This window comes from Rissa tridactyla, chromosome 3, assembly GCF_028500815.1.
Source record: "Rissa tridactyla isolate bRisTri1 chromosome 3, bRisTri1.patW.cur.20221130, whole genome shotgun sequence".
NCBI classification, from domain to species: domain Eukaryota; kingdom Metazoa; phylum Chordata; class Aves; order Charadriiformes; family Laridae; genus Rissa; species Rissa tridactyla.
In genome coordinates this window covers 75,368,317-75,393,747 of record NC_071468.1, presented here as the reverse complement: position 1 = coordinate 75,393,747, position 25,431 = coordinate 75,368,317, and the positions used below count along the sequence as shown (strand labels likewise).

Below are 25,431 nucleotides of genomic sequence, written 5' to 3'. Positions count from 1 at the left end.
GGCTGGAACTTCTACCTTACCCTGGAGACCCTCACTTGTTAGCCTAAAAATCGGGCATTTCACCTCAATAGCCTTAGGGAGGAGGAAATTAGGAGATTTGAATGGTCTTGTGTTTAAGCGGGGTGGCACGGCAGTAAGACAAGGTGCATACTACAGGGAAAAGTACATTATAGATTGGGTTTCCCCATTAGGATTCCATGGAAGAAAGCAGTGCAGAATATGTACTAGCGTTATAACACGCTATAGCATCTCTTTCCCTATTTAAAGAGCATGTACTGACAGTGTTAAATTTTACACTATGATTCTGCTAGGCACAATACATCAGAAATTTCGAGAAACTCTGCTTTCTCTGTCTCAAAAAATAGACGTATTTGGGGCTCTGCCCTTCAGATTTCAGAAATTCCTGTAATATGGACTTAAAGACAAGTTAAAAATAACACTGCATTTCCAGCAGCAAGATTTTAAGAATCAGATGTCACCCCACCCGACCTCAATTAAGTCAGGCAGAATCTGCTGAAGCAGCTGGATGGGCTCAAGCAGGGTGTGAAAATCTGTATTGTAGCGCTGGGCAGCGAAAAGAAGATCGGTTGGAAATTTCAGTGTGAAGCTGGTTCTGTATGAAGTGGAGAATTTCAAGTGTGAATGCGTGTATGTGTTCGTGCATGTGCTGGGGAAAGTAGGGTTGGCAAGGGAGACAGAGGAGAGCTTTGTGTTCACTGCTTCCTCTGCCACAGCTCAGCCTGTTCCCTATCTCCCAGTTTCACTTCTGAATGTGCAGGAACATGCGGTGGCTCCTTTTTCCCACCATCTTCATCATCTCTTGTACGCAACAGGTAAGTTCATTAAAAAGAAGAAAAAGATTTCTCCCTCCCTCACCCTGTCCCGGTTTAAAGTTTTTATTTGCTTAATGACAAAATAAATTTCAGAGATGCAAATTCCTCGGAAAGGATACGGAGCCATTCCCTACGCCTGAGTAAATTTCATTGGCAGCTTATTTACTGCATCAGTCCTGATTTTGGTATTTTTTTCTCTCTAATCTGTACATTAATATGATTTGGTGGGAAAAAAAAAGGTTTTAGGGAAGCTGAAATTGTCAGTGACCTTCATTTTTATATTAAAAAAAAGTAAAAAAACCCCACAAATGGCTATCTGATGCAATAAGAAAGTAAACATCTTGTCCATGCTCATATTCTATATAAATATATATATATATATATGTACACAGTGGTCTGACTTAACGCTAGTTTTGCAAATGAGAAAGGCACCTGGGCTGTGTTACAGCTTTGTCTCTCATGAGAAAATTTTAAGTGATAGCTTTGCTGAAGGTATTTGTGTCAAAGGCCAGTTACCTTATTTATTTATTTATTTTTGAAAATCCACTTTATCCTTGCCCAGTCTATTTTTCCTTTATGATAAGATGAATGTCAGATGGAGAATTTTCAAATGCTTGCCTCGCTCTGCTAGCTTTTTGCGCGTTTAAAGCCAGACTAAGATAACCGAACATTTGCAATAACACATTGCCTACTTTTGCTGTTTGCTTATTTATGCCATACAGACCTTGTTAAATCTTTAAAACATATGAAAACAAACAGCAACACATGAAGGGCTCCTACACAATGGTCTCATTTTCTGATCTGCCCATAGGATCAGGAAAAATATGCAGTGGGCTTGTGTGGTGTGGATTGCTTCAGTGTAGAAACTTTGGGAAACAAGAATTAGAAAAATATTTGGCCTGTAAACTTTACAAGCAAACTTTAAGTTTTCTTTGTAACTTAATAGATTTTTGAAGATTTTTCAGGTAGACCGAGCTTCTCAGTAATTCCACAGTTAAACCCGTCAGATATTTGCCTGATGGTGTTTTTCTTGCTGGGAAAGTTTGTAATCCCACACCTTTCGGTTGACATCTTTCCCTAAAAATAGGAGAGAAAAATCACTCGCTTACGTAGAATTCTGTAGGTTTGCAGCATGTTTTAATTTGTTATACAAATTAAACATACTGGTTGAAGGACACAGATTATTTCCTGCTACACATACCCCTTTTGAAACGCGATAGCTGATTTAAGCCACAGAACCTCATATAGCTGGCACACGGCCAAATTTCTAATAATAATAATAATAATGCTAGTACCCTGCTTTAAAAGAAAAAGAGCAGCAAAAAAGTGTCTGCTAAAACAACCACGCAGTCTTGAACGCTGCTAAATGTGTAGGAACACCTGTGTGTCTTGTTTCCAGCACAAGCCTTTAAGAAGGTTTACACTCCAATGCACATGTTCATCAAATTAACACTACGGTTTACAGGAAAGGCTTAGCTGCCTAAAATAAGTATACTTAAGATAGTTGTTTCTATATTATCGCTGCATTTAGGTAAAAACGATTAGAAGAAATCCTCTATCAGCAAATGATTAACAAAACAACACATTCAGGAGAGTATCTCCCGCATGCTGCACGGAATACCACATGACATTGCTTAATATTCATTTATTATATGAATTGCCTCTGTGAATTAATATGTATCTTAAAAATCATTCAGCCAAAGGAACTTGAAAGCTACTGCTTTGGAGCTTCATTAGTAGCTGTGGATTAAGATATCTTAAGTGTACTTGTAAATGACCATGAAAAATGGAAATTAGTGGTAGAAAAAAGCCTTTTAAAAGTCATTTACTGCTGCTTGCAATTAGGCCAGCTCAATTATGCTGCGCGAGCTTTTGTGGGATATGACGTATGAAATGCTGAATTCTGCAGATACTTCCCATTTGAAAGTTGAACTGAGAGGAGACCCAGACAAACGACCCCTTCCCCAGCTTTCCCTTAGTGTCTGCGCTGGAGCTGGTTTCTACATCAGTAGAGCCCAGTTTGGAGGAAGGGAGAGAAACTGATAGACGAGGCTTGATGTGCCTGGAAAAAATACAGGCTATATATATATTTTTTTTAATTTCTACAAGCTAGATGGTGATACTGGCACCTGATGAGGGGCTGGATCTTCTCTCTCCCTCTTGCTCTTCGGGCGGTCAGAGCTCCCCGATGAGAGCAGTTCCCAAGCCCTACATTGTGCTAGTGGCGAAGCGCTGTGTGTGCCCCCACTTCACTATGGACCCAGTCATCCACGACCAATAACTATATCACAATCTCTGCATTTCTGCTGAAATCAGCAGCACAAAAAGATTTAATGCTAAGATCTAAACTGTTAGGTTTTAGATGCGGTTCTTCAGAAAAGCAGATAGAACATAGAGATCTCAAATAGATCCTTTCACGCTCTGGGCTGACTTAATCTTTGGAAAAATAAACCCATCAAGAATTACTTAGGACTTCCTTTTCTTAAAAATAAAAAAAAAGAAAAGAAGAAAAAAAAAAGACACGAATTCTGAGACAGACTCTAGAAAACAGTAAACTCTGACTACATCTTGCCTTCCTGCTGCTGATACAAATCTCTTTAGAGGTCTTTGCCCTGTAAGCCTTGGATTTAATGAACACTTACGCATACAAATAGATACACTCTTGGAGAACGGCCTATTAATTTCAGTACAACTACTGGCCTCCCTTATTAGGATTCAGTTTTTGGCCTAGCACAAGAGACTTTGTAAATACTATAATGCTCCTTCCCAAACAGCCACTCAAAATTTGGAGCAAAAGTAACACTCAAAAGAGCTTCACTATTTTAAAAGGCTTTTGCCATCAGCAGGTGGCACAAAGCGCAGTGGCTGGCTATCAAACAGTGGGAGGAATCAAAAGCTAATTAATTTGATAGGAAGCTTGTGGGAAGGAATATTTAAAATAAACCCACCGCCTACTTCCACAGAATCCCACAATGGTAGGGGTTGGAAGGGACCTCTGGAGATCGCCTAGTCCAACCCCCCTGCCAGAGCAGGGTCACCCAGAGCAGGTTGCACAGGAACGCGTCCAGGTGGGTTTGGAATGTCTCCAGAGACGGAGACTCCACCACCTCTCTGGGCAGCCTGTTCCAGTGCGCTGCCACCCTCAAAGGAAAGAAGTTCCTCCTCATGTTTAGGTGGAACTTCCTCTGCTCAAGTTTGTGCCCGTTACCTCTTGTCCTGTCACTGGGCACCACTAAAAAAAGCCTGGCCCCATCCTCCTGACACCCACCCTTTAAGTATTCACAAGTGTTGATGAGATGCCCCCTCGGTCATCTTTTTTCCAGACTGAAGAGACCCAAGTCCCTCAGCCTTTCTTCATAAGAGAGGTGTTCCAGTCCCCTAATCATCTTGGTAGCCCTTTGCTGCACCCTCTCCAGCAGTTCCCTGTCCTTCTTGAACCGGGGAGCCCAGAACTGGGCACAGTGCTCCAGGTGCGGCCTCACCAAGGCAGAGTAGAGGGGGAGGATGACCTCCCTCGACCTGCTGGCCACACTCTTCTTGATGCACCCCAGGATGCCATTGGCCTTCTTGGCCACAAGGGCACATTGCTGGCTCATGGTCATCCTGTTGTCCACCAGGACTCCCAGGTCTGTTTCCACAGAGCTGCTACTTTAAAACACTTTTTTCCTACTTTGGCTCCACTACAGCTCTTGTTCTATTGAAGGCAAAGGAAAGACCAATGAATTGTGTTTTGTACAAGCAGTAGGCCAGGCTCACTGGTGGAACAACACCTCAGTGAGTGGCAGCGACTGATGAAATTGGTCCTCTGTCTCCTACCTAAACCTTACAGCCTCTTACTTTTTGGATCCTGTGAAATGAGAAATGTTAAGCGTCTTCCTATAACTTCACAGTTTTTTCCATCCCAACTCCATTTTATCCTATCCCAGCTATGCACAATGCATTCAGCTCCCAAAATATCCCACTGTGTGTAAGTTTTTCCACAGCCCACCAGTGAAACCTGGAGAAAAACCTTCCGAAACCAGTGAAATCCACCAGCGCAAGGAGGTTTGTCACTGGCCATGCAGATGCCCGCCGGTGCCGGCCTGCCCTCCTGGGGTAAGCTTGGTGAAGGACGGTTGCGGCTGCTGTAAGGTCTGTGCCAAGCAGTCGGGAGAGACCTGCAACGAAGCAGACATCTGCGATCCCCACAAAGGCCTCTACTGCGACTACTCGGCCGACCGGCCTAGGTACGAAACAGGCGTGTGTGCATGTAAGTTGTTTTTCACCTTCCCTTCATCAAATCCAGGAGGGTGGGACCATGCAGGCAGATGGGTTTGGAGGAAAACTCCGCCTGCTGGTGCCCCACAGCTCTGTGCCAGGCAATTTATCCAAATTTAGTCCTCCCGACTGCTCAGTCGGAGAATCTGAGTAGGCTGGGGCTGACTTTAAACTTACCCGTGTATGCATTAGTGAAACCAGTTCATTGCGCCTAAGGATGTTATTTGCTGACACGTTGATGACTGGTTTAAAGTTAGACGGCTGCAGTTATCACTGGGCATAAATAATAAAAAAAAAAAAATGTGCTTGGGCTGGGGAAAACTGGAAGCTGTGGGTGCAGTAAAGGGCTGATGGCATTTTAGCAATCTGTAAGCAGGAACCACCTCCTCCTCCTGCGTTAGTAACTGTTGTTTACCATTTGCAGATCTGGTAGCTGTAGGATGTGAGCTCAATGGAGTTTACTATCTTAACGGGCAGACCTTCCAACCTAACCCACTCTATAAGTGCCTGTGTGTCAGTGGTGCAATTGGATGTACGCCTGTATTCACCCCCAAACTAGCAGCAAGTCCCTGCGCCAGGGTCACGGGCAGAAAGAAGCCCGGACAATCCACCTGCGACCCGGGACAGCACAAGCAGCTTCAATCAACAAACTACAGACTGATGTCAGGTGTGCCTGGCTACACTGGTAAACTTTTCTTTACCTTGTAAAGAAGTAAAGTTCTTTACAAGCACTTTACTCGAGTCTTGCTGCATTTAGTGTCCCTGGCTCCGGCAGCCAGGCAGGCAGCACCCTGGCAACTTCTCAGCTCGTGCTGAAGGCCACTGCCAGGGTGACTGGTCTGTCCCAATTACCCCTCTTACTCTTAGGTCACAGACTCTTTTCTCTAAACGTGATGAATATGAAAAGCAAAAAGCCTTTTGGCTGCTGTCACCAGGGAATTGGCCAAAGCTACCTTCGACCCATCTTTCTGCACAAGCTTACTGCTCGCCCGATCAGACCAATTAGGGTTGCTGGTGGGCAGCCATTTCACAGCCTGGGAGCTGTCTCACTTTCTCCTGCTTTGTGGCAGTGGGGAGTCTTTTTTTTTCCCCCACGCACATATATTAGCATGTTGCAGCCCTCTTTCAATAGAAAGCAGAAAATGATAAGGACTGCCTTGCAGCTTTAATAGATTCACAAAGTTTCAGGTCACCGCAAGGACAAGCCTCCCCCATCTCCTCTCTCTTCAACCTGATCAAAACCATACAACAGTCATCCAGGCGGTTCTGGATGTTGGCTGATGTTCCCTTTAACCTCACTCTTGCTCTGCTGCTAACACTGTAGCTCTCTTTTCCACTTTAAGGAAGCACCATTGCCAGAAGCAGCCATCCTGGCCCTTCCCTGCCCTTTGTGCCGGTCTCCTTCCCTGGGCATGCGCAAGTTCCCATGGTGAAACTCATCTTCATTACAACTAATGTGGGTACCAGAAAGCTGAGCCATTTATTTGGTAGCAGCTTGAATTACGGCCTGAATCATCGTCATGGATCAATAAAATAAAAAGAAAAGGATCTCAAAACTTATCAGAAACTCTTTGTAAAAGACCGCTGACTAAATAGGTAGATGCACATATGTCAACCTGCAGATAAACAGACCCACTTACAAAATCTGAAGTTCAGCTTGGACAAGTTCTAACACGTTAGCAGTGGTTACACAAGTTAGCAAAAGTAAAAAAGGAAGTTCATCTTTACTTCAAAATTATGATATAATACCTATAACCAGTATTAAAGCTTTTTTACAGAAATATACTTAATGATGTGTATAAAAATGCACTCGGTAAGGCAACTGACTTCAAATGCTAATCTGATCAAAGAGAGAACATAACGCATTGAGAACAATGGCAACTAAACTATTCGACCCCATGAGATACATCAATTGGATTTGGGGGTAATTCAGCTACCTGGAGAACAGCATTAAACCACTTACTCTGCAGCATTTCAGCGGATCCAAAAGCTGAAGCCCAACTTTCAGTAATTCCTCTGGTGAGCAGAGCGCAGCACTGGCACCTCACAGCGTTTACTGAAGAATTTGAACCAACTGCAGAAGACAACCTTGAGACAAGCTACCCAGCCTGCAAAGCAGACTTCCTGCCTGAGTTGGCTCAGGGACCCAATGGTCTATCCCTGTGGTGGCCGTACGTGCTGAAGGTTGCTGCTCTTCAGGTGATACAAACCCACTGACTTGTTCCTTCTCCAAGACACAGCTGATGGAGAAGGACAGCTAACTAGGACAGTGCTCCAGACAGGCGAGAGGCATGGCTGTTCCAGTGAGATACCTCAAGCTACAATCAGCTGAGCTCTGTAAAGACAACAAAGCTGAAGCTCTGGGCCAAAGGGGGTATTTGAAAACAGCAGACATAGAAAACAAGGAACTGCAAATGTGCAAAACCCCCAAAAGAACCCTGTCTCCCGGTGAAGAAAAACGCTCTGAAATTTTGTTTGGGCGAGACCTTCCCCCATCCCCTTCCCAGGGCAGCAGAAGAATCTTGTCAACTTGTGCATGAATTGCATGGATGGCTCAAAGGGCCAATACCTATTTTGAAAAGTCTTTTTTCTGTTGGTGTGAACAACAAGCGCTAAGTTTCATTTCACTACCCTTGCTTTTTTCTGGCTTTCCTTGTCAAGTCTATTTCCCTAATTTAGACATATAGGGATGTACATAGGTCATACTTTAAAAACACACCAAGTATAAACAAACACTTAACTTCCCTTTATTTGTTGCAGATCTGTGACAGGCTTTTAGCCTGCTTGCTGCAACGAGATCTTTAAATTGCTCTCTACTTTCCAGGTATCCTTGCAATTCTGCCTGTTCTCTTACCTAAATGCAGTTTCCACATAGTCAGGTTTTTTTTTGCAGTTTCACGATGAACTTTTGCACTGCAATTGTGTTTCTTTTTTGAGTGTACTCCACCTAATCCAGCCCTAATCCATCAGAAAATGGACTTTTTGGTGCTATCTAGAAGTGACTGGAGAATTTTACGCTGCGATACAAAACCTAAAGCCTTCACGATAACTGCAGAGAAACCAACACTAATGTTTGCAGCATCCCTTTTCAAGCTATGCTTGGCTTCCAATAATTTCCAGTGTCTCTTCTATTATGGACATTTCATAAAAATTCCACAAATAACTCTCTCCACATAACATTTCCATCCCATTAAACCGCAGGGTCATACAACACATGCAATTTCATAGTCCTTGCTAGGATCTGCGTATCCACTGTCAAGAAAGTTTAACGGCAGCTCAGCTGGCTTTGTATAACTTTGTTTACACCTCATTTTTAGACTTACCTACAAAAGCGCCTTCATGAACGGAAATCAAACGCTCATCCTTTTATTTTCAACTAATCCTTTTGGGGCTGTTCTGCTGCGTAAATAATATATTGCTGTCTTAGCTTACAGAAGCTTGCCGCTAGTTTTGAAGAACAAGTGCCTGGTACAGGCTACTCCCTGGACACCCTGCTCCAGGACCTGCGGCATCGGCATATCCAGCCGAGTGACCAATGAGAACAGAAAGTGTGAAATGAAAAAAGAAAAGAGATTATGCTTAATCCAGCCTTGTCTGACCAATATCCCGAAGACAATAAAGGTATTTTCTAATATAAAGTAACTTCCTAATAGAAAATGCAAATATTGGAAGTAATGAAAAAATGGATGTGTTAGTAACTACTAATATAAAACAACTTCATTCTTTTCCTAAGGGTTTTAAAATAACTTGTTAGTGTTTTCTACCTTCTCTGTTTTCTACCTTCAGCTTTCAATAGTAAACTACAGATGTATAATTTCAAACAAAAAATACAGTGTCCTGAAATCTAAGTGCTGCTTGTGCCGTCCTAGTGCTCAGTCACTCGGAAAATGTTTTCTATTTGTTGACTGATAAGCAAAAATAAGAGAGCTTTCAGAAGGAGTAATTTTCAAGATATTTCTATGTAAATGTTGCAGTTTTTTCTTCCATGTTTCTGTTTTCAATGTGTAAAAAGCTCAGGCTTTTCTTTGGTTTTATATTAAAGATTCCAAAAGGAAAAACATGTCAACCAACATTCCAGCTCCCTACAGCAGAGAAACTTGTTTTTTCGGGATGCTCAACTACTCAAAGCTACAAACTGACTTTCTGTGGGGTGTGCTTGGACAAGAGGTGCTGCGTACCTAATAAGTCCAAAATGATCACTGTCCAGTTCGAGTGTCCCAATGAAGGCTTCTTTAAGTGGAAGATGATGTGGATAACATCATGCGTCTGTCAGCGGATCTGCAGTGCTCCAGGGGATATATTTTCTGAACTCAAAGTTTTATGACAAATTACACCATTGACTGTAACATACTGAGAGTGCAACAGCACATTCCCACCCTGGAGAGTCAGCATAACCCCCTGCCACAGCGATGTTTATGGTGAAACTACGTATGTAAACACTCATTTTTTAAATAGCACCTGGAAAATGCAAGTAAAAGCACATCTTTTCAAATGCAATTATTTTTATATGTGGAAATACATTCTTGAGAAGGATATATATAACACTTATATTGTCAAAAAGAGAACTTTTGGTAATTAAAAAAGGCACATCTTTATACCCCACCGTAACAAGTTGTTGCCCACAAAGACAAACATATGTAAACTCACAGATGCTCTGACTAACCTATTAGAAAAAAAAAAATTACCCTGTAATACTTCCTCTATCATTTTTGATTCTCAAATGAACATTTTCTACTATGTATCTGCAATAGTAAAACACATCAGTACTGTTTCAAACAGAAGTCAATTTTAAGCTCAGGTTGCTTTTTGCAGCAGATAATGTTTCTCTAGTGTTGTGAATATAAACAATGCACTTGTGAAGGAACAAATAAGTGGGCACCTGCAGATAGTAGATGCAAAATTTCAAGGAAATGATTATTTTTAGAATGTTTAAAAAAAAATGCTCTCAACAAATGTTATCACAATGTTTTATTGAATACTTCTGGACGTATACATTCAGAATTGTGCTCCCTTGCACACTCACTCTGACTCTGCTAGAAGGACTTCAAGCTTTAAGAAATCATTGTATTGATCCATTCTGATTTGTAACAGTTCACCACTGTGGCTGTTCTAAGACAGCCAAGGCCAGCAAGCAAGCTGTACATTCTGTTTTGTAACAGTTCTTACTGTAATATAAAAATCTATTTACTCTGGTAATTATAAATATTAAAACATCTATTTTACTTGCATTCTTTTAAGCGTATAAACTTTGTTCTCCAAACAGTCATTATAACTTTATTATAACTGCATGTTTCACTCAGAGGTATATTGTATTATCTCATTATCAAGTGCAACTCAGTATTCATGAATATGAATCATTAAAATAATATATTAATTAATACTCCAAGTATAATACTTGAAACAAAATTTATTTTGCTGAATTTTCTGATACTGCCAATTTTGGTATCAACTCAAACTGCTCTAATACAGCTAAGTACAACACGGAAGCAAAAATATTAAAACTGTGAACATAGCTTAGAGCATTCTGAAGTGACTACTCTCCTGCAAAATTTAAGAAACCAGTTTCCTCACAGACTCGCTTTCATCTTTGAAAAGACTATGCAGGCTTTTCTTCTCTTCAGAGTCGCTTGTTTAAAAAAAAATAAAAAAAATCTAGCAACGGTGATCCTTCTTTGAAGCAAGGCCTGCCTGTAGTTTACCACAAGCTGAAAGTCTGAGAAAAGAACTACATTTTTGGCTGCTACAATCTCTCTTTCTTCTCTTTACAGCATATGGTACGTCAATTTACTCTACAGTTAGGAAGACTGCTCTTACTGATACCCACCGTAATTAGTTGCCTTCAAATCTTTCTTACAGGCTGGGCCTGTCACTTAATATGACACCTCTCGGAGCTGAGGAAGCCATTGTCCCACTCTCACTTTGGAATCACAATAGCTAGGCATGCTGCAACTCATTCTGGTTAACTGAAGTGGCTGGATGCTTGGGGAATTTTTTTTTTTTTAATAAAAAAAATCAGTTGTTCTTTCTTTAAACAGCTATCTGCAGTCTTGATGGATCTATTCTAGGCCCACCTTTTGTGGCATCCAGTTCATTGTACTCTTCTATTAGATCAGACAAAGACGATATGGCTTCAGAAAAACAGCTTTGCTCCATCCCATCTATATGCAGATAATGGTGAAGGTGAGCCTATGAGAATAAAAAAAAAAAATAAAGTCAGTGTTATCCTTTTTCTTGGCACCTAATTCCTTTGGCTCCATAAGTATCATTTAGCCTGCACTAAAGAGGGGGGTGCAAGCAACATAGAAATTAGATTTAAACACTTATATCATGACATCCCTCATTTAAATACTTGTCAACTTGAGTAACAATCCCCTATGGAATCACAGTTAATATTACTGATTTCTTACACATCCATCTTTTCATATTCTGCCTTCTTGGGTACACCTGACCAAATTGTGTATTGCGTTTATGTGGCAAGGTTTTGGTAGCCGGGGGAAGCACAGGGCTGCGGGGGTTGCTTTTGTGAGAAGATGCCAGAACTACCCCCACGTCAGACCCAGCTAGCTCCTGCCAGCTGCAATATGGACCTGCTGCTGGCCAAAGCTGAGCCCATCAGCGATGCTTGTAGCGCCTCTGGGATAGCATCTTTAAGGAAGGGTAAAAAATACTGTACAATAGCTCTGAGAAAGGAATGAGAAAAATGTGAGAGAAACTGCCCTGTAGACACCAAGATCAGTGAAGAAGGAGCAGGAGTGAAACTGAGCCTGGGAAGAGGGGTGTGGGGTGAAGGTGCTTTCACTTTTGGTTTTATTTCTTGCTATCCTACTCTGTTATTAATTGGCAATAAATTAAACTAATATTCCCCAAGTCAATCTGTTTTGCCCATGACAGTAACTGGTAAGTGATCTCCCTGTCCTTACCTTGACGCATAAGCTTTTCATCCTATTTTCTCCCCCTGTCCTGCTGAGGAAGAGAAGTGAGAGAACAGCTTGGTGGGCACATGGCAGCCAGCCAAGGTCAACCTACCACAAACTGCTGGGAAGATCCATCAGATACAGCCTCACTGCTAAAGAAAGTAAGTATATTGCCTGGTAGGTACAGATTAATAAGGGGTTTATGCTTTTCAAGCAGCAGCTGTTGGAATGATTCCTTGATAGGTAACACAAATAAAAATCTTGGCTTGTTACTTTTAGGCTGTCCATTTATGACATTTTTAGGCTGTCCATTTGTGACATTGTCCATTTTGCTCCCCAATAATGCAAGATGCTCATGATTAAAGGCTACGGATGTTATAAGAGTTGTACCTTTTTCTTGTAGAGCTTCATAAATTTGTCTTTGAGTTCAATGAAAGTTGGTTTTACACAGGTGTTGTTTGCTAAAGCCAGAAGGGAATGGGAATGGCCCACGGGAGGTACTGAACACAAACCAGTTTTCCAGCCCTCTTGATTCCAGGAGACAAAGTGCAGGGAAGGCTTCAACCTGTGACACAAAAATGTAGTTACCTAAGGAACGTTAACAACACAAAGTTTAAGTTTCCTTTGCTAACAAACAGTCTGAGAAGGTTAACATTTAAGCTTTCACAACTAAGCAAGACAGTTCCAACTATCATTTTTAATAAGATATTTTAGACTTCAGACTAAAACACTGTCTATTTTAAATTTAAATTGCAAACACTGGTTTTTGTTTGTTAATTTAATGTGTCAGAGTTTGAAAAGTAAAGTTAAAAGCACCCATTTCTATAAAAGGGACTGCAAGCACTCTGAGATTTAGGAGAGGGGACAATCAGTCTACCTGTAGTTTAGAAATAACTAAAATGCTTTAGATTGTCAGAAATTTTCCCCATGCACCCCTGGCTGCCTGTACACTCCATTCTGTACGCAAAGCTTGCCTGCCTTTCCTGTTATTACTATATAGATCAGTAGTATAAAAGGTAAAAACAGAGTGCTAACAATACAGAGTTGTTAAAATAAGGATGATTCCCTATGTACATTAAAGTAACCATAAAAGAGAGGGGCCTTCTGTTCAGTAAAAACAAACTTCTACTAAAAACTTATTCCTCCAAAATCTTTTACTGGCAGGAAACCTCTGGAAGGTCAGGCTTTACTTTCTTTTGCATTTCTGAGAACACGAGGAGCAGCACAGGGACACCTAGTCAGCTCCCCTTTATTTGGAAATCCAAGAATGCTGTGACTTATTCTAACTCATAATGTAAATTAATAACACTTTCTTCCCTTCCAAAATTAAGAAAAAATATTTCTCAGTAAACTGATTTGGTATCAAAATTTTTCAAATTAAAAGTTAGAGTGCCCTGGACAACTGACAACAGTCGCAATAACAAGTTTGTGTGGTATTACAAACCTTTCAATATTTCTGCGAAGGTCTGAAACCTGCACATTTCCTCGAACGAGAAGTGCACAGGCAAGGTAGAGGCTATGCTTGGGATCTGCTTGAATTAGTTGATGATCTCTGCTAAAAGCATCTGAAAACATCTGATCCAACCTAGGTGAAAAGAAAACAGTTATCTGCTCTTACACTAAAGCAGGCTACAAAAGTTCTTCAGAATGCCCACCTTCAGGGTTTAAAAGTTCATAAAATTCTGGAGGTAAAGATACATTTAACCTGGGACCATGAATGACAGGAAAACGATTTAAACCTTTATATGTACATATGATGGCTTTATAAGTTTTTAAAAACACACCAGATACATTTTTTCCTCTCTTCTCCCTCATGTTACAAGCCACTGTCAGAGAAGTGGACAGACTAAGAGACCCTTATTACTGCAAATTTAGGTCTATGGTTACAAAGTATTAAAAATATGTAAAAGGAACACAAGGGAAAAATATTTATAATACATATATCTCATATATAAAATATATACATTTTATATATATTTAATATATATATTTATATATACTTATAATATATATATATCATATACTTGACGTTCCAGTTATATGACAATTTGAGTGGACAATCTCACTGCTTGTGAAGGATCTGACAAAGAATACCAAAGTGCTGCTGACCCTTACAGAACTGATTATCTGCCTGTTACACTTCATTATTTAAAAGGATCAACGAATCACAGAAGCGCATAATTTTGATCAATGATTTAGGAAAAGACAGACTATACATATTTGTCTACTTATTTTAGTTTTGTCATTGTCACAGTTTAACCCTAGTTGGCAACTAGGGCCATGCAGCCATTCACTCACTCCCCCTCGCCCACAGCAGAGTAGGGAGAAGAGCGAGAAAAAAAACCTCGTGGGTTGAGATCAAGACAGTTTAATAGAACAGTAACGGAAGAGGAAAAAAAAATAATGGTAAAAGAATATACAAAATAAAGTGATGGAATACAACTACTCTCAACACCCAATGACTGGCTGCCCAGCCCATTCCAAGCAGCGAATGCCGATTCCTGCCACATGGCCAATCCCCATTTATATACTGAACATGACGTCTATGGTACAGAATATTCCTTTGTGCAGCTTGTCCTGTCTATGCTCCCACTCAGCTTCTATGGGAAGCTGAAAAAGTCCTTGACTTAATATAAACATTGCTTAGCAACAACTAAAACAATGTGTTATCAACATTATTCTCATATTAAATCCAAAACACAGCAGCTATTAGGAAGAAAATTAGCTCTATCCCAGCTAAACTAGGACAATCATGTATGACTCCTTTGAAAGATGACACTGCAGCTCATATTCTTTCTCTCTTCACCTCTTTAAACAAGTTCCACTGAACTGTGGGATAGCAAAAATGGTGTCTTGACGTGGTTTCTATGGACGCATAACATCTAAGCTATTCTTTCCATTTGTTCCAAACTCTCTGCCATTTATCATCTCTACTTCTTTTTTTTTTTTAATCACCTCTGCCACAATCTGCCTATTAAAAAAATAACTGAATAAAGGAGACAAAGATATTACTGTTCTCACCTCATTGTGAAACATGATCGACTAAGCATCTCCTCATAATCTACTACCTTCCCTCCAGCATTGTATCGTCTCTGCAGGCTATGGCTTCAAGAGGTTCAACTGATCATCACAACTTGCTATCACAAAAAAAGGGTGGTCCTGCCCCCTTGTCCACTTTGCACACTTCCACCACTTACCCTTAGCTGCCTCTTTTGCTACTTGGACCTTTTGTGACTGAACTTAATTCACTAAAACCAGTAAAATCTATTCTAACTGGTTATTTATCCCACTGACAACGGCAGAAAAATAATCTCACAAAATTTGACAAGTGTCAGCTTATTGTTACAATAAGCTCTTAAATAGTCTCACTGCATCTCCAGACTGAAGATGCCATTGCTTTCCAGCAAATCTAGTTCAGTTCCTCATTTGTCTTTACAGTATTCTGTGAGTCGAGTGCAAAAGAACTTGTGGTGGGGGTTCTATCTAAGTAATACATTTTTCCAACAGAAATATTTCCCAGCAGAGATAACAAAAATACATTTCAAGTTTACTGGCTCAAGCATTGTGGAGATAAGGGATGAAGGTTGTTCCTAAAAATCAGCAGGACGAATTTGAAAATGTGGCAGACTTAAAAGTTTTAGAACTTCTACCCTTAGTTTTACTATAGGATGGAATTTTTTTAATGAAAACTAGGGAAGAATCAGAAATTAAGCCTCAAATGTAAAGATTCCATAATATTCTTTTCTTACCTTCTAGAAGGTACATTAACATCAGCCAACGTATACAGAGGAGTCAAGCTTGAAACCAAGTAATGAAGTCGAGGAAATGGAACCAAATTCATGCTGATTTCATTAAGATCCATGTTAAGGGAACCTTCAAACCTAGCAGAACTGAAAAATTAACAAACTGTTATAAACTAAGTAAACTACCTTTATAATGTAAACATTCATTAAATCTATTTTTCAACTGTTCTGTACAATAAAGCAGTAAAACAACACAGCGTTCAAGAAACTGTTCGTGTAATTACTACACTTTCACATTTGGCAGTACTGGTGCTATATCTTATTTGCTTACACTTCCCATTACAGAACAATAAATCATCAAGAATATGACCTTCTTTCCCGATTGTAGTCTTTAGCACTGTTTTTCAGTATGTGGACATAGCTGCTGACTACCAGTTTTAATAAATACCCTGTAATAAAACACATGTGACCCAGCATTCCTAACAAGCTGCTTAAAAGAAAAGCAGGCCAATATTCCAGAAGCATATTTCACTAGGAGTTTCTTGGAGCTATAGAAGGTTTTGGAGAAACAATGATCTGATGGTATTTATAAAATAATACAACTGTCCTAGAAAGGCAAACCTCCCTGGGCTCCATTAGGCATTAATGGAAGATGATATCCTTCTGCCTATAAACTTTGTCTTACTTCAGTTCTAAGACTATCATGGCTAGATCAACACCACTGCCATCTGAATACTTCCAAATGCTTTAACATTTAGTAACTAATTCTTAAAAAGAGGAGACTTATATCAAATGGAAAACAATATTCTTTGAGTTGATGCAGGCCTGCATATTTGCAGCACACACCACCTCCAGCAATACCACTTTGACAGAGAAATAACCTGTAACTTTACCTTGTCAGGTTCAGCAGCAAGTTGGCTACAATATTATTCATTGCATCAAACGGCTTCTCTTGTACAGTTTTTGCACTGCCTGCACTTGATGTTACCAAGCTGTTTTGCTTCACAGTTGACCCTAGTTTCCCAAAATTGATCATCTGATGAATTTTATTAACTATATCAAACAGAGACTTTGAGAGAAGAAAAAAAAAAAGCATACAAGAAATCTTGAGCGCAGAGCTTTCAAATTCAGTATGCCAATTTTTCATTTCAATTAATGTTAAAGAAAAAGCTAAAACATGGTACTGTCAAATATTATACCTTTGATACATGTAAGTCTACCGTTTGACCCAATTGACTGAAGTGTTTCTAAAAGTCTGTTCCTTACACGACACAAACATGTCCAGAGCTTGACTCAGAAGTTTGAATTTTATTCAACTATTCAAAATCCTCATCTGCTAAAATTACATTTTAAATTTTCATAATTCCTGTGAAAGCAAAAATATATTCTCTAAATATATTTCACTTTCTCTTGCTTTTTTCATAAGCAAACAGCGAGAGAGTCATAGAAGTTACATACAAATGAGTCTAGTGGTTTGCATGGTTAACTATGCCTATGATGCCCATATCTGTTGGAATTTGGAGTGGTTAGTCATTTCCCTTGCAGGAGTCTACTAATACTATGCACAAATTGATTGCTAAAAAAAAAAAATATAGAAGACTCTCAGCCTCAGTAAATAGGAGCTTTTCATTGTTTACCTTGAAATAGACATTAAGAAATTCACTGTAGACTACTTTGAAGGTGCAGAGCAGCTTTTTAGTGATACTGATACTAATTCCAAAAGTTTGCAAGTGACTTAGGAGTTCAATTATTACTTTAAAAAAAATGAAATTACGCTTTTAAAGACTTGGCACTCAAAATCAATACACAGAAGGAAGAAACACTTCCTATGTGGGGTCTAATAAAAAAAGAAATTGACAGAAATAGAATATTATTTCTTACTTCATTCTCTATTGGTAGCACACAGTCCGCATGTTCATTAAGTTCCTTCATAGCCAGAACACTGTTATATGGAGAAGTAATAACATCATCTTCACCAGAGGGATAAACCGAAGTAACAAATCTATATACTTCTGGGAATTCATCCTCAAGCAAATTTAGTACAAAAGTTCCAAGGCCAGATCCTGTCCCTAATTATGAAGGAAGGCAGAATGAGAAGATAAAAGGTTCCCCACGTTATCTTAAGCCTTAAGTCTCATATGTTGGAAATGTACAACTTTTCAATATTGATGAATATTTTCTGAAGCATTTTGCTGACAGTGGAGGCTACTCAGCTGTAAATTAAGGCAAGGAGGGTTTTCCCAGACAGGAAAATAATTAAGTGATAAAAACATTTCCCATAGTATGAAGTATACAATCCCAAAAAATTCTGCAACCCAAAAATTCCTATTATGTAACCAACATTTTTCTGACCTTCTATTTTTATCTATTTTAAAATCTTTAATTTGAATTTTGAAATAAAACATTTGTTTATAAACACTGAACTGCCCCAAACAATTCTTTACTTTCCTTTTGGGGGTTTCTTTATAAAGTCTTCTCGTTGCCAGCCAAAACAGAACAACCCCTCTCCCCCAGCACACACACATTTTTCCTCATTAGCACTAAGCACATAGCACTGAGTTCAGATCAGAGAACTAAACTGTGGTTTTTCTGTCTTGGACAGCTATCATTCTCGGCAGCAGACAATTCCATCTATGAACAAGACAGCGATTTTCTGCAGTAACAGAAATGATATCTGCAGGGTCTCTCAAATTAAGAAAACGGCCACAAAAAAACCCCTTGACAAAACTCTTGCTTTATATTTAAAGCTATTTTCTGTGTCTTTTTCCACATCATAACCAGTTATAATACATGCTCTCCCCGTGTTTCTGGGGAAGACTTAGTGGCAATACAGTAATGACACAATTGTCACTGCAAGGGATTCGCCCTTCTGATTTATTAACAAAGTAGCTAGACTGGATTCAAGAGAATTACGTAGAAAGAAAACAGAACAACAATGTTCTTCTAAACTTCGGTAACATTAGAAGTCTCCTTTCCAAGCCTTTTGGGAAAACTCTTTCCCCACAATTAAAAATAACTTGATTACAACAATGATATCAGTGTTCTGAGGCCACTGTCCCTTCTTCTGACCAGTAATACCTCAGTGTTTCCTCGTATTTGGTATCTGTCTTGATCCACCCACCGCCTCATATTTAAAATTTTATCTGTATTTTTATTCTGAGTAGCACTTAGTTCATGATTAAGGCTCCTCAGTGCTCTAACAAAACAAGTAATAAATAATTACAGGTCCACGTAATTGGACTGTGTTAAATTTTTTATTCTGCATTCTGAATGATGTAGACTATTACATTGATCTTCTTTTCAAGATCCAAGTTTTTCTTTTTCATCTGTGGCTAGTGTAATTATACTAACCACAAAATATTACTTACCACCTCCCATAGAATGAATTATAAAAAAACACTGTAGACAGTCACAATGTTCTGCGGTTTTCCTTAGCTTTTCCACAATGTTTTCCCGGTACTGATAACCATACAGCTTATGACCTACAGCCCTGAGGAGACAAGAAGTCCTCTTAAAAAAAAAATCCAACAATCAATTTTCAGTGTTTTATTTTAGCTCTTCCGATTTGACATTTTAGAGTTCAGAGTCCAGAGCTGGGTGCAACACCTAATTTGTGAGAGTTGCTAAGCTGTGATTACATCATGTGAACATGGGAATCAAGATACGGTTTTAATTTTGAGGATGCAAGCAGCACTAAGTTTGCAGCTTTGGAGTGTGCACTATTATTTTGAACCAATACGGAAATCAACTCCCATATTGGATGATCAAATTGTAATTATGAAATGAAAATTATACACTCCTTAAGGATATCCCTATGTAATACATGTACTGATCTTGCTTTGAGTACTATGCGAGTCAATTGCTACTAGTAATAAAAATACTCCACACAGCTCATTTTCAAAACACTTGCCTGCTAGATGGTGAAGTTACAGGATGCTTTATTCCATGTACTGCACTCTCTTTTGGTACATTTGCTGATGATATGCTTTCCAGTCTGTACTGCACTGAATATTATCAGAGGTGCATTAAGGTCTCAGTGAAAATTTGGAATTGAGTATGTTAATCAACCTTTTTCTGAATTTCTCTTTTTAGCAATATAGTTTCTATGCACAAAGCCAGATTCTGTGGTGCTTAGAAATCAGAAGTGCATTTGTTCATAATCTCATTTCCACACTAGTTGCACAGTCTCAAACTGGATTATGGCTTTGAGTTAGCAATGGAAGCAGCTGAATACCAAAGAAACAAAAATAAAAAGCGTGTTCTTTTGAAAAAGAAAATCAAAAAAGAGGAAGAAAAAATAGACAAAATGATGTATCAGCAGAATTATCCTTCTGTAAGGGCTTTTCAAAGCCCTCCTCCAGGCAACAGTGGCTCCAAAGTTTACTGGCAATATGCTGCAGCTCCCCAGGTGCAGAATGAACCAGAAAGCTACTGTTAGCTTCCCTTTTCAAATGCCATCTAATTAGTTGCTAAGAAATGCTTTCTTAAGAGGTTCTCACCAGTTGTTTCCTGAACCAGAAACATCTGTGATAAGCTGCTTGCTGTCAAACACATCCCTCAATGGTCCCTGCAGAATTTCATTTATCACACCCTCCTCCATGTCAATCAACAGTGCCTTTGAGAAAGGAAAGAATTAAAATTCAGTCAGTAAGCAAACCACCCTTCGAAATAGTCACACAAAGAAATATAAAATGATTTACCATATAAAAGGTATGTTGTTTCTACTGTGCTACAGAGAATTTTTTTTCAGTTGTTAACTAGGAGACCAACTAGATTCACCTTGTCTGATTTGCTAGAAGTCGCTCAAGAGGACAGTGTTTCAGAAAAATGCAATTTTTTTTAAACTTTTATAATATTTTGCCCCAATACTTCAGAATAAAGAAATTAAAGCATTTTTATGTTTCAAGTTTTCTTGCTTCTTAATCACTTCAAGTGGCTTAAAGAAATCCACTCCTTAGAAAACTCAAATAAAAACTTGGTTGGTAATATCTGCAATCATTTTATTAAAATTATAAAGTAAATTACCCCACCAGACTGAAGCAACCTGCATTACTCCACAGAACCATAAAAGTTACTATTAGAAATTTTACTATTCAAAGTAGTATTTGAAAACCTATGCAAACATAAGGACCTTATGAAAATTCATACACAGTTGGATGTAAACATGCGATGTAAAAAGAACGACCTTTATAGATTGCCTTACTCGTGCTTTTAAAGAATAGATTTTTCCTTTGTAAATATCAGGACCATCACCACCACTTCTGGAAAAAAAAAAAAATCCAAGCTCAGAATTGTAATAGAAAATAAGGCAATATATATTTGCTAAGAAAGACCTCATAATTCCCTAAAGCAATAGACTTACAGGACACAATCTCAATCAGAATCATCCTAAGCAGTTACTTCAGGAAGCTGATAACATAAGCCCTTAAAGTTTACTCTCAGATACAGCCTCTGCTCTGTGGCAATTCTACAAGCATTGCCAAAACTTCAAAGGATTATCTTTTATCCAGCACGTGGTATATCTGCATCATATAATGGAACAAAGTGCACCAAATAGCACCACAGGCTTTCCAATGGGGGGTGGTACAGTACTGTACTACTGCCTGAGGTGTGAAAGCTGTATAACTGCACTAGCACAGCACTGTGCTTGACTTATTTTGACATTAAGATTTACCAGTCCAGAAATCATGACATAGCTTAATTTTCCTTTTATTTCCGCGCCCCCCCCTCCCCGCCGAATTGCTTGCATTGACCCAACCTAGGGCATTACGCATTGTGTACAATTACATTTTTTCCACACCACAATGAATGCTGGTGCTTCTGCACTCAAAGGGTGAGATACTCCAGTCAGACCAAACTTTATTCAACTTAGGGAAAAAAGGCAGGGATACTGGAAGACGGATCTAATTCTCCCCTCAATTATTTACCTGCTTTGGGGGATGGTCAAGCCGAAATTTAAAGTATCTCTTGGACCATTGTACGGTCAACCACAATAATATTCCAAAAACATCAGCTGTAATTCACTACAGCATCAAATGTTCTGTCCCATCAGAAATGAGGGAAAGAGAGTACGGGGCTGCACTGCATTCCTCAAGGATCTTCCAGCCCCCCACTCAAAGTTCTCCGGACACTTCTCGTTAGCTGAGCAACTCACATCAGCCTCCAGTACTCATGTGATTCCTCTAGCTTACACAACTCTGTATACGAGTCCACTATAGTACCAGCAAATCCATCTAGAAAAGTTCTATTTCTCTTCAGGAACTAACAAAACTCAAAGAAGAAAAAACCCACCAAATCAACACTTCGTTTACTTACTATTTCCTTTGTGGTCTTTCATGCCAACCCATACTTTCAATCACTTTGATTCAATTGCTGAAAAAAATCCCCACGTTCCCTAGAAACCCCTAAGCTTGAGACATGCATTTCTGCATATAAAACCATACATATGTGTAAGCACGTTTCCAATATTACACAGTTTAATAACCACAGTAACGATAATAAGTCTGTCTGGTTCTTCCAGAGCGTTGTTCATAGCTATTTCTGACAGGATAACCCACCTGGATTAATTATTTTGAACAATGGTATGGCATAGCATAGAAGACTGAAGTTTGTCACTTTTGTGACATCAGGTTTTATGCCTGCAAGTACCTGGCAGGTGAACTAGTTCTTCCTGATAAAATCAAAACAAACGCCACAACAATAACAAAAGGACAAGACCTCACAACATGAGCAACAGAGTTTGAAACCACTCTCCCTAACTAAATTATGGTTCAAGGATAGAGTTAGAAGAGGGGACTGTTTCAGCTCCTGAAAAAGACGAGATTTGAATAATCATTCTTCTGTTTCACAGGTAGGGGAATCTTGCTTGAAACTTCTACAATATTCAGTGAGATAAGTTCTTCCTCTTTACAAAGAGAAAACAGATGTTTCTATTGCAGCCAAGCATCCTAGGAAATGCCCACAAGGAATGACAATGATGCATTCCAATGCACTTGCATGTGCTTTCAAAGAGGTAAAATTTGAGACAAAATAATTAGTATTTCAATACTATTTCAGTTAAAATTGCATGCTGCATTGCAGCCTTGCCATATGATGGAAGGAAACAGATGATGGCCAAATGCTTTTTAATTAACTAAAATGCAACAGCAATATCCAAGTGCACAACTGTTTTATTCTTGCAAACTGCAGGGATTTTTGTAACTGGATAGATAAGAGATGACTGAATGCTCTTGAGGTACAAATTGGTTAACTCTAAAAAAGCCAGACCCATAGCCACCACTCTTTGTGTAACAAACTTGTCAGATAAAAGGGATTTAAAAACTGTCATGACCTTCTCTGACTGCCTTATATACAATTCCTCTTACAACTCCTATACAACAAGAAATGCTGCTAAGTTGGTATTCAGTAAGCTTGCACTCTGATCATGATTTGCAACAGAAAAAGCTATCAGATCCTGACTGTCAATTTTTGGGACAGAGGGGAAGGAAAACAAATCCAAACACTTTCAACACATTTAACTACTGAAGTAAGCGTAGTTGAAATTGAAATGTAAAGATAGTGTTTTGAGGAGAATACAAAAAAGCAAAATCTTTTTCTAGCACAAACTAAATGTGACCTGAAACTAAGAAAACTGTAACTTAGGTTAAGATACTAGAATCCTTGATCTACTGTGTTAAACTCATGAGCTGCTTGATAAAAAGACTTACCTTGTATCTACATTCCTAAAGAAACTGCTTAATGCTTCATCATAAATTCCTTTCTAAAAGAAAACAACATGACATAAGGCGATACGTAACATCAGAAATTCTCAGTGCTTTTTCATAGAATAATTTAAAAGTTGGAATAGACCTCTGAAGGTCACCTGTCAAACCACCCCACTCAAAAAAGAGTGAAAGTCTATGTTGCAACCAACTAGCTGTAGTCAGCACTAAAAAGAACATTTCATTGAAGCATCAGCTTGATATTAAAAACTGACAGGAGGATGTAACTAGGAAATTAATTTTTCAGCACATGATTGAACAACTACTCTTCCTTCATTTTTAAAGATTTAGGATTTTAGTGACGATCCCAATGCAATTATTAAATTGAATAGCTAACTCAGTTCCTCACTGATACAACACAGTTCACCATGGGCTCCATTTCCATGACACCAACATCCAGGAAGTTCTGTGAAAAGGAAAGTACATCACACTGTATCAGTGATTGCTAAACTCCCTGCTGACGGGTGGCGTGGAAATTACTTACTCCACTATAAAGCTAAAGAGACCTGTCAAGTTTAAATACTTTAAGATTATTATTTTACAGACTGCTTACCATACTCCTAAAGACCTGATGAAGCAGAATTTGGAAGTCACTGTTCCCTACAAAACTAAAACCAACAGACTCTCCATATGCTTATGAACTTTATCCATTGCCTTTTTACAGCTGCTCCAACAGAAGGCATTGAGAAGGACTGCTCATCATTATCTGTTAACATAAGGTGTTTACCAGGAAATAGTATCTTTATCGTCATGGCAAGAAGGGTGCATTTTTGTTGAAGGTACCCAGCACAACCCTATGCCGTCTTTATGCTGCTATTTTGGTCTGCACAACTGTACAGTGAGTCACTGCACGGCATCTGCTAACATAAAAGTGGGCTTTGGTGGGCCGCTTTTGTACTTTACCACGCCGGGGCAAAGAACCTGCATTGAACAAAGCTCTCTTTTCACTCATTGCCTCAAACCGGGGTGACATCCTGGGCTTTTCAAGGTGGAAAGGCTGGAGAAAGCAGATCTGAATTAGAGATGATCAGTTAAACGGTATAAAAACCCTGGGGGATAGTTTTGCTCACAACGAAGCGGCCTGGGTTTAACCAAATAAACACTGTGCTTCGTAGTCCCGGTAAAGAACACGGAATGAAGCGAGGGCCACCGCTGGCCCCCTGAGGGCGAGAGCGAAAGGCGGCTCGCCCCAACCGCCGCCCCGCTCCGGCCAGCAACGCGGGGAGCTGAGGTGAGGTGAAGCGGGAGGCGGGGAGGAAGCGGGACCGTTACCTTGTTGACCGCGGCGTGCTCCCGCAGCGCCAGGTCCCAGAAGCGGCAGCCCACCTGGTTCCCGCACTGGCCCACTGCAACGGGGATAGACAGACGGATCAGGCACAGGAAAGGGCGCAGGGGGGTGAACGGGGCTCCGGTCACCACCCTTACCCTGCACCACCACCGACTGGGTCATAGCTGACCGGCCGGCGGCTGCCTCCTCTTTCGAACTCGGCGCCCGGAAGCTGCTCCCCCTTAATGGCCGCGGCGGGCGGGCTTCTCCAACGGCTCTGCCTCCTTCCCCCCTCTTCCTCCTGCGGTGGAACGTCCCATCGGGCGCTCGCCGCCTACCCATCGCGAGTGGAACGTTCCATTAGGGGGCGGGGGGGTGTGGGTGTGTGGGATCTCCTGAGGGCCCCGCTGAGGCCGGCGGGCCCGACGGGCGGTAGTGTGAGGGAGCGGCGTGTGGGTGCTGATCCTGACCGCCGGGACTGCTGCTGTAAGATTCAAGGGTTGGTGTAAGAATAAGTGTGCACTGAAAGAAGCTGAGGGAGTAGTAAGGTGCCCGTCTCCTGTTTGGCAATAGGGAAACGGTGGATGCGGTGAGGTACCACCAAACTGGGTGCAGGCCTGAGGGTGAACCTGTCAGGGGCTACAGGGTCTTTGCTAA

The 25,431-nt window shown here is 40.0% G+C and overlaps 2 protein-coding genes across 4 annotated transcripts; one reads left to right on the top strand and one right to left on the bottom strand.

Annotated features, from left to right (window-relative positions):
- Nucleotides 1-705: 705 nt before the first annotated feature.
- On the top strand, nucleotides 706-9,414 carry CCN6 (cellular communication network factor 6). The gene is made up of 5 exons (XM_054195029.1): nucleotides 706-833; nucleotides 4,806-5,082; nucleotides 5,515-5,757; nucleotides 8,518-8,711; nucleotides 9,133-9,414. The coding sequence occupies exons 1-5, from the start codon at nucleotides 771-773 to the stop codon at nucleotides 9,412-9,414; spliced, it is 1,059 nt and encodes a 352-aa protein (XP_054051004.1). The 5' UTR covers nucleotides 706-770.
- TUBE1 (tubulin epsilon 1) lies at nucleotides 1,806-25,030 on the bottom strand. 3 transcript variants are annotated; one of them, XM_054195026.1, is made up of 13 exons: nucleotides 24,933-25,030; nucleotides 24,780-24,853; nucleotides 23,454-23,506; nucleotides 20,951-21,008; nucleotides 20,247-20,362; nucleotides 19,116-19,237; nucleotides 17,629-17,816; nucleotides 16,641-16,816; nucleotides 15,754-15,894; nucleotides 13,449-13,589; nucleotides 12,395-12,569; nucleotides 11,162-11,276; nucleotides 1,806-1,910 (listed from the first exon to the last, which is right to left on the bottom strand). In XM_054195026.1, exons 1-13 carry the CDS (start codon nucleotides 24,955-24,957, stop codon nucleotides 1,837-1,839), a joined length of 1,458 nt encoding a protein of 485 aa, XP_054051001.1. In that variant the 5' UTR covers nucleotides 24,958-25,030; the 3' UTR covers nucleotides 1,806-1,836. The 3 variants fall into 3 exon arrangements, with proteins under 3 accessions (XP_054051001.1, XP_054051002.1, XP_054051003.1); XM_054195027.1 differs by having other exon boundaries at nucleotides 15,754-15,885; XM_054195028.1 differs by lacking the exon at nucleotides 23,454-23,506 and having other exon boundaries at nucleotides 24,933-24,988.
- Between the last annotated feature and the right edge of the window lie 401 nt (nucleotides 25,031-25,431).

What these genes read in the sequence shown, in the direction of transcription:
- TUBE1 (XM_054195026.1), bottom strand. Translation starts at nt 24,957, where the DNA reads ATGACCCAGTCGGTGGTGGTGCAGG. An exon ending in TTTAGGAATGTAGATACAAG is followed by an intron (nt 21,009 to 23,453) that starts GTAAGTCTTTTT and finishes TTTTTTTTCCAG; the next exon opens with AAGTGGTGGTGATGGTCCTG. An exon ending in TGCTACCAATAGAGAATGAA is followed by an intron (nt 16,817 to 17,628) that starts GTAAGAAATAAT and finishes CTTCTCTCAAAG; the next exon opens with TCTCTGTTTGATATAGTTAA.
- CCN6 (XM_054195029.1), top strand. Translation starts at nt 771, where the DNA reads ATGTGCAGGAACATGCGGTGGCTCCTTTTTCCCACCATCTTCATCATC. An exon ending in CGAAACAGGCGTGTGTGCAT is followed by an intron (nt 5,083 to 5,514) that starts GTAAGTTGTTTT and finishes TACCATTTGCAG; the next exon opens with ATCTGGTAGCTGTAGGATGT. An exon ending in AAACTACAGACTGATGTCAG is followed by an intron (nt 5,758 to 8,517) that starts GTGTGCCTGGCT and finishes TTGCTGTCTTAG; the next exon opens with CTTACAGAAGCTTGCCGCTA.